At 44.7% G+C, this 8,637-nt stretch overlaps 1 protein-coding gene across 1 annotated transcript; it reads right to left on the bottom strand.

Annotated features, from left to right (window-relative positions):
* Positions 1-233: 233 nt before the first annotated feature.
* Positions 234-2,305, bottom strand: LOC131239219 (UPF0481 protein At3g47200-like). Its single transcript, XM_058236820.1, has 2 exons — positions 1,647-2,305; positions 234-1,344 (listed from the first exon to the last, which is right to left on the bottom strand). The coding sequence occupies exons 1-2, from the start codon at positions 2,283-2,285 to the stop codon at positions 652-654; spliced, it is 1,332 nt and encodes a 443-aa protein (XP_058092803.1). The 5' UTR covers positions 2,286-2,305; the 3' UTR covers positions 234-651.
* Between the last annotated feature and the right edge of the window lie 6,332 nt (positions 2,306-8,637).

Below are 8,637 nucleotides of genomic sequence, written 5' to 3' on the forward strand. Positions count from 1 at the left end.
TATTATCCTAACCATTTTTTTTTTCTTCCGTTTCAATTTCATCAAGCTTTCAGGAAAAGAAACAGCTGCATCTGATGTATTGAACTCTTTTTTCACTTGTATACGGAAGGAATGAACGCCCACAGGCAAGATAGTTGCTGCATTTCTGTTCAATCTGATGAATGAATTAGGCTCGATTTTTTGATAGGAGTAAAGAGTAAGCGACCAACTTCATGAATGGCTCGGATTAGACGAGAGACCTCATTATCATACCTCTAAAATGAACCATAGTGCTGGAGAAAAATGGTTTGGCTTGGGACGGAAATGGGTTGAAAGAGTTTTCAGTAGAATGAGACACATGAATTAAGGCCACAATCAACACAAAAGTAAAATCAATCGATAACAAACCAACAAGCTAGATAAAGATGGGAAATGATGTGTACACGCACAAGCTTTCCATTTATTTTTTTGGGAATGAATTCGTACCAAAGTGTATTATTTGAATTCTCGAAACTGAGAATTGGTGTAAGAAAATGTAAAATGGGTGGGTGTAAATCTTGGATATCGGTAAGATGTATGTAGAACGATGACAGCGATGATCATGAAAGAGCAACGCAAATCGAGAGAGAGAGAGAGAGAGAGAGAGAGAGAGAGAGGCAGTGCAAAATGAATTTAGGACTTTGGATGATAGAAATCGATGATTCCGTAGACAAACTGGATGACAGTGATGCCAAGGAGGAAAATGGCAGCCAAGAGGGAGAGAAAAGCCCATGGGCTTCTGAAGTATGTGTGGACGAGATTGGCCCGCCACTGGTTCATTGGCTTGTTGCAGTACTTTGTAACATCCACATGCACCTTCCCTAGGCTACTTTCTGGATCGATCGACAAATCCTGAGAGATACCATTGAAGATCTTTGCGACGGCCTTATCCGTCCCCACAAAATTCTTGATAATCTTTTCTTTATTGAGGAGTATAACATCTCTCTCCGTATCTATAACATTGTCCATGAATGATACATATGAACTCACTTCAGTGCCGGCACCCGCATGAAGTTGCTCAAAGGCCATTAGATTGAGGAATTTGGATTCAGTCGCATCGTCGATTGTCATTTGGGGGAGAGTGAGGGTGCCATTCTCGAACTTCACTTCCTTGAGGCTGTGGGTTTTGATCATCTTGAACTCGATTCCAGCCTCGTGAAGCTCCGTGGCAGGCCAGATCACCTCTGCTGGATTCGGTGCGGTGGATGTGTCTTGAAGCATGCTCTTCCTAACCACGTCCAACACATGAAGGCACGGGCCCATTGCATAGACCAGAGGGCAGGAGGTGAAGAATTCGAATACCAGCTTGTTTATTGATTCATCGTCCTGCATGAACGAAATCAATCAAAATGAATTGGGTTATTAATCACTCATAAAGATCGATATCGCATGGTAAAAATCAAGTCCCTAGTTTTTATTTTTAATTTTTGCACCATTTTCATTGGTAGGTCTCGCCTGAGATGTAGGGTCAAGGATCATCGGATCTGGCCTTGCAACCAAGCGGCCCAAGCCCCGGTACATGTTCTTGTAAACAGGTGTGTTGGTTGCACAAAATTCTTGAAACTTTGTGAAATTTGGTGCAACCAAACGCTCCCAAAAGTAAAGGGTCAAAAGAGAATAATTCTCACCTGAGGGGCTCGCCTTTCAACAGCAACTAATGTCTTTAGCAGCAGTAAAGGAAGCTGGTTTTCAATCATCAACATATCTCTCTTTATATTAGGAAGCTTACAAAGCCTTCCATGCTTGCTGAAGATGGGGTCATTATCTGCGTAATCGTTACTGATGTTGTTGTCGCTATTTCTGAAAATCTCGAGCATGAAACATCCGTCGAGGATCATCAGCTTCAAGAATTTCACTCTATCTGTCCATTCCTCGTCGAGCTGATCATAAGACTCCATCAGTTGTGGCACCACCCTCTCCACTGCAGCCACACACCCATCGACAGGTGTTTTTGCCCTTCCAAGGAAGTGAAGTAGTGCTCTATACTTGTGTTCTTCCATCTGTTTCAGGTGGCGCTTGCCATGATGGTAGGGCCCGAAGGACACCATCTGTGGATTGTAGGCCTTTCTGCGGCTGGAATCCCCGAAGCCCTCCGGTATCCTGTAAATCGACCGCTTATTCCAAACCGCAACATCTACCTGGCGGCTCACATTTTTGAGATTCGACTTGATATCGATGACCCAATCCTCCACAGATTTATGTTCTCTAGCTAACATATTCTCTTCCATTTCTTCTCTGGGATGACGATTCAAATCACTTCCACCCATTAGATTTATAACAATCTTTTTTCTACTCTGTCTTCTTACTCAAGTTGCCGTCTGTTCTCCTTTTCTTTAGTGTTGTGGTGAATAAAGCGAAAAGATGGAAGCTTTGTTCGAAACTTGATAGAAAGCTCAGACCTTACTCACGTGTGTTTTTCTTCTCAATCCCCACGCGTGTGGGATCAGCAAACATCAAGAACCCTTGGCATAGGGAAGATTTTTATCAATGAGTTTTGTGCATGGCTTGTTTGGAATGTAGTATGAAGGAGGATGCATTTTTATTGTTTTTCAAAATATAGAGCTTCATTGATAAAAGGATGGAAATTACAATTTTTGGGTTTCCCCCAAGTTAAAAAAAGGACCAGGGGAAGCCTATGATAACTCTAAACTCCATCGAATGAACATAAAAGAAAACCAAAAAACTTAAAACTTGAGAGGGAGGGTGGGACCCGCAGGGCCCATCCTCTAATGCTCCCTGATCGCCACTAGGCCCACCTTATCAAGGAAAAGGAGGCCTCTGACTCAAGGAGGGTGATCTGGAAAAAGGCTAAAAGAAACGGAGGCTTGGTTCTTGCTACCCAGGCGAGCCAAGGCATTCGTTGGGACATTCCCTTCCCTAAAAATATGAGAAAACACAATCTGACCACTCTGCTTCAGCTTGTTAATCCTGTAGATCTAGTAACTCCACTTCCAACCCGGCTGAATGTTTCCATTCAAAGCCTTCACCAGCTGCTGCGAGTCAGACTCGATTATAACGTTTGAAAGGCCCCTAGAGAGACAAAATAGAAGCCCATCGTGAACCGCGCAAAGTTCCGCATAGGAGTTGGAACCGATCCCATAACCCATCGAGAATGTAAAGAGGATCAATTCACCCCTGTCTCCTCTGCAAACACCTCTGCCTCCTGTTGAACCCGGGTTATTTCTGGAAGACCCATCCATGTTAACCTTAAGCCATTGACTGCTTGGTTAGATCCACTTCACCACCGAGGGGTGGTTTTGCGGACTAGCCCTGGATAAGGGATTCACGGTCCAGGAGGAGCTACTAGTAGCCGCACCAACGACGTGCAACTGATGCAGGACATCCACAGAGGAGCTAGCAGGAGCCACACCAACATGGGAGCCACTAATACAGGACATCCACCAGCGGACCCGTGCCAACAAAGCCGCAATAAAGGGGGGCTTCCCATCATAGTGAGAAGTGTTTCTTGACTTCCAGACCTCTAACAACAGAAAAACAGGGGCCAAATTCTGAACTTGGGTCACCTTAATGCCGACTGATTGTGCACACCACCACTGCAATAGCTTGGCCTCCACTGACAACGTTGGCATAACATTAATCCCAAACAATGCCCCCAAGAAATTCCAGGCTATAACGGCTAACTCACTCTCCAGCATCAGATGTTGAATGGACTCAACTGAGTTTCTCTGCTCTGTACTATTCCTGCAGCACTCATATATTTTTTTTAAACGGAAGCTTTCATTAATGAGAGAAACTTTTATAGATTGGAACATTCAGGCCCCTTCAATGTAAGAAGTTTTGTAAAGGGCCTATCATAAACTCTAAATCTCTACACTCATTTACATCACGCGGGAGTCGGACACCAAATATGGCTGCGGACGCGCGACGGGCGAAGCTAGATAGCTCATAAACTCCCATGGGGCGCCCTAATCGCTCCGAGCCCATCTTTGTCCAGGAAAAGACCTCCCCTGACTCGCTAGGGAAGAAGGGAGAGATGCCTGAAGAGAGATTTGCATTGTGAACTACTACCTAGGCGCACTAGTCCATCTGCCGGCTCATTTCCCTCTCTAAAAATTTGAACGAAACACTCGACCCATTGATGCCATATTTCTAATACGGGACACCCAATAGGTCCATTTCCAACTGGGATGACACTCATCATTCAAGAAATCGATCACTAGCTTTGAGTCAAACTCGACCACAATATTCTGTAGGCCAAATGACAAACAATAGGCTAGACTGTCATGGATTGCTCTCAACTCTGTAAAAGTATTGAAACCCGGCCCATAACCAGTGGAAAATCCGAAAAGGAACTCGCCTGTACCGCGCCATCCACCGGAATGGCCCTATGCAAAAATCTCCAAAGAAAGAGCGAGATCTTAAGGGGCAACATCACATGCCAAACCCATCTCGCCCACACTTACACGGAAGATTCACTCTGCAAACTGTCTAGGCTGAACCAACTGAAAAAATAGCCCGATGGGGTGAGGGGCCAGATCGGGGAGTTAGTACCTTCTGAGAGGCAGAAACCCTCGCTCAAAATGAAATCAATGACTTCCTAGGGGAGGAATTTGAAGATCGTTGATGGGGGGAGAGGGCCATTCCTGCCCAGGAACTGATTTACCTACAATAGGCACAGAACGGGCGGAATAGCAGCCAAAACAAGATCTTGAAGTGGGCCTAGGCCTATCCAGTTTGAGCTCCAAAGGTTGCATCTACCATCACCTAGCCTCCACTGTACATGGAGCTCAAGGAGAGGGAACAAAAGAAGATTTTTCTTCCACAGCAGGGAAGGAAGAGGAGAAGGGCGAGGCGGGCCTTAAACAGAAAGATTAATGGTGTATTTAGAAGCATAAAGGATCCCCACAAGCTACTGTCATCTCTGAATCTGATGGCCCATGCCATTTTACCGAAGGTTTTTAGGGTCTCCGATAGCTTCCCGATACCAAGACCTCTTTTTTTTTTAGGAAGGGCCACTAATTTCTAGCTTCTCCAATGCAACTTCTTCTTACTGTCTGCCCATCACTAAAAGAAATCTGCGAAGCATTTTTCCAGCGATGCAAGAACCTGGGATGGGAGGTGGGTAGCTATCAATGTATGCACCGGGATGTTATCAAGAACATGCTTGACCAACACTGCTCTACCAGCTTAAGAGAGGCACCTCACTTGCCACCCATGAATACAACCATCCACTTTGTCTATCGAGGCTGAAAATCACTGGATTTTAATCTGCCCGCTGCCATCGGGATGCCGAGGTACACGAGAGAGGACGACGACTTGGAGATGCCACGGAAGCTCTCGATGGATCAAACTCTGGAAACATGAAGCTTGTCAGAACTGTAGAAGGAGCTCTTACGGAGGTTGATGGATTGGCCCGAAGCTACTTGATAGGCATCCAGAAGGGCTTTTGTCATACGAAGCGACGCCTTGCCCCCATTTAAGAAGAGAAGGGTCGTCCACATATAAAAGGTGAGAGACCACCAGCAGACTCCCACGGCCGATCTTGAAGGGCTGGCAGAGGCCTTGCTCCACCAAGATGTTGAGACCCCTACTCAAAACTTCGACAGAAATAATGAACAGGCTGGGAGACAGAGGATCTCCTTGTCGAAGACCTCTGGACGACTTGAAGAAGCCTGATGGAATACCATTAACTAGCATGGAGAACCAACTATTAACCCAACAACATTCAACCATATCTATTCAACTGGAGCTAAACCCGAAGTGAGTAAGGACTTGCTTTAGGAACCCTCACTCCACCCTATTGTAGGCCTTCTCTATGTCTAGCTTGAGCAATATGTTCCCGCCACGAACCTTTCTGTTTATCTCTCTGAAAATCTCCTGCAATAGAGCTATGCTTTTCGATATCGATCTACCTTGGAATATGAAAGCTCCTTGCTCCGGCAAGATTACGGACGGGAGAACCTGGCTCCACCTAGCCGCAATTACTTTTGATAAGATCTTATAGAAACAGTTGCATAGAGACTAATTGGATGAAAATCTGAGAACCTTGAGGGAGAAGCTGATTTAGGAATTAAGCATATGAGGGATGAGGTGACTGCCCTGGGGAGTTTCCCGCCTTGGAAGAGAAAGACTGTGGCCTTGTGAAGGTCCTACCCCACAATGTCCTAACAGGACAAGTAGAACGCCTCGGAAAATGCATCCGGCCCCAGGGCCCCGTCAGTAGGGATGGATTGAACCGCAGCTTGGACTTCCAACAAAGATGGGGGAACTATTAGCATCGAGTTAGTTTCTTAAGAAATCAATGATGGGATTGCATTTAAAAGGTGGGAGCTATTAGAGCACTCCACTGCCGAGAATAGCTTTTCAAAATGCTTAACCACTGCCTCTCTAATCAGAACCTGGTCTTCCACTGTCTGCCCCGAGTCTAAGACGATGCTATTAATGCCAGCTTTCCTATGCCTCTTTGAAGCTGTAGCATGGAAGAACTTGATGTTCCTATCACCCTCTTCCAGCCAGTTGACCTTGGATTTTTTCTTCCAAAAAATTTCTTAACAGAGTTCTAATTTGGAAAGATTTTCAGCAGCTTCGACAAATCTTTTCTGAAGCTCTTCATCTTGATCCACATTACTAACAGCAACATTTTGAATATTCAGCTCAGCTTCTACCAGTGCTTGTTCAGCTTATTTCACCTGGTTGAAGATGTTCCCAAAACATTGTTTGTTCCAGGACTTTAAAGCCTACTTAACAGATTTAAGCTTAGCCAGAACATTTAAAATGGGGTGGTTAGAATCGACCTACGTCCATGCCGACTTGACCAGAAGATTAAAGGAATCATGTCGGGTCCACATTCGCTGGAATTTGAACGGTTTAGGACTGCTGGGAGACTGCAACAGAAAGACCAGAAGAAGAGGAGCATGATCCGAGGAGATGCGAGGCAGGTGATGAACCTGAAAGAGGGAAAATATGGTGGACCAGTTGACGTTGAAGAGAACTCTGTCCAACCGCGCTCGGACTCTGGCCGCACCCACATGGTTATTGCTCCACGTGAAGCGGCTTCCCATGAAACTTGCATCCATCAGACCTGCAATATTGATCGCCGCCGAGAACTCTACAACGCTCGCCCTATCTAGCTCACAATGACTTCTTCTTTCCGAGGCATCCACTATCGCGTTGAAATCTCTACAAACTGCCCACGGGCCCTACACTGATGTGGAGCTTGCAGTTAAATCGCCCCAAAGATCCCTTCTGATAGACCTAACACAGCTAGCATAGACGAAGGATGGATGAATTGCAGGCTAGATGTTCTGTATAGAGATTGTTAGAGATAGGAGTTGATTAGAAGAATGTACAACTGAGAAAGAGATATGGTTTCTGAAGAAGATCCATATCTTTCCACCATCATCACTATTGGAGCATGAGGAGTGGAGGCCCAAAGATAGGCCTACCCCACTCTTTTCGCATCCCTGAGCATTAGTTCTAGGATGGCCATAACCCATGGGTTATGGCTTCTTATTAGCCTTCTGGTTGTTCTGATCATTTGTTGGTTGCCTATGCCTCGAGCATTCCACATTAGGATCCTATCCATCAGTTACACATCTTGTATTGTAACACCTCGTACTTTTAGTACCCGGGTGTTAGGATGTAAACCTAATCTAGTATAAACACCAATCAAGCCATCCGTTTCTAAAATAGATTATCGAGTCATCAGAGAAGCTTAATTTAGGATTTTAATAATAAAGATGGTAACAATAATAATAATAAATAAATAAAGAAAAAAAAGGAACAAATAAATAACAATGCATAGGTAATTATAATAATAACTAAACATTTAATAACATAGAGTCATGGGATGGAAAACCCTAACCTATAGAGTGGGATCCATGTCATGAATTAAAATTTCATGCATGTGTGAAAGAGAAAATAATAATAATAATGATAATAATAAATAATATTATTAAAAATATTATAACATGATATTTAATAATATAAAAACGTAATAGATCACATATCCATGATCTAGCCTTTAATTTGTAGCTTAAATGGCGCCTTAGGCCCTTTTAACCGTCGAAGTTCAATTTTGGAATGATCCGATTAGTAGATTAACGGAAATCCACCATTAAGACTAGAAACTAGTTCGTATGGCCCGCCTAAGCTTTAGATCAGCTTGGTCTTTGGTCAAAAAATTCATTTGAGCCTCCCAAGCTAATGGACGGAGTGGATTTCCCACAACCATCGCCATGGGCCCCAAAATGGCATGCATGAACACCAGTGCAATAGCACCTGAGGTGCTCGAGACCGTCAGCCCAGTCAACACTGGTCGGACCCGCGTCTTTCCAAAAATGGAGAGATTTCTCTCTCGCATTGCTGTTTACAGCGGACGGACAGAAGTCCGTTTGTGATGGCCTGTGGCCCATCATTATCATCCTTTGGGTCGATCCAGACCGTCCATCGTGTTCATGGATTGAGACCTACCAAAACCTACCTATCTTGTAGGTTGGAATGCATGTTAGTGAGCACAATCCTCGGCGCAAACAGGCCTTACAAACACGTGCTCACCAAAAAGGGGAACTGTTCCACTCCAGCTGGCACGATCCGCGTGTTTGGAATCCGTTGATCTCGACCGTTCATACGAGAGATCCTAACCGTCCGTTCCAGACC

The sequence above is a fragment of the Magnolia sinica genome, chromosome 3 (assembly GCF_029962835.1).
Source record: "Magnolia sinica isolate HGM2019 chromosome 3, MsV1, whole genome shotgun sequence".
Taxonomy (NCBI): Eukaryota; Viridiplantae; Streptophyta; class Magnoliopsida; order Magnoliales; family Magnoliaceae; genus Magnolia; species Magnolia sinica.

Bases quoted from the DNA above. Each gene is read 5' to 3' on its own strand.
- LOC131239219 (XM_058236820.1), bottom strand. From the start codon at position 2,285: ATGGGTGGAAGTGATTTGAATCGTCATCCCAGAGAAGAAATGGAAGAG. The intron at 1,345-1,646 runs GTGAGAATTATT...TCGTTCATGCAG, and splicing joins TTGAAAGGCGAGCCCCTCAG to GACGATGAATCAATAAACAA.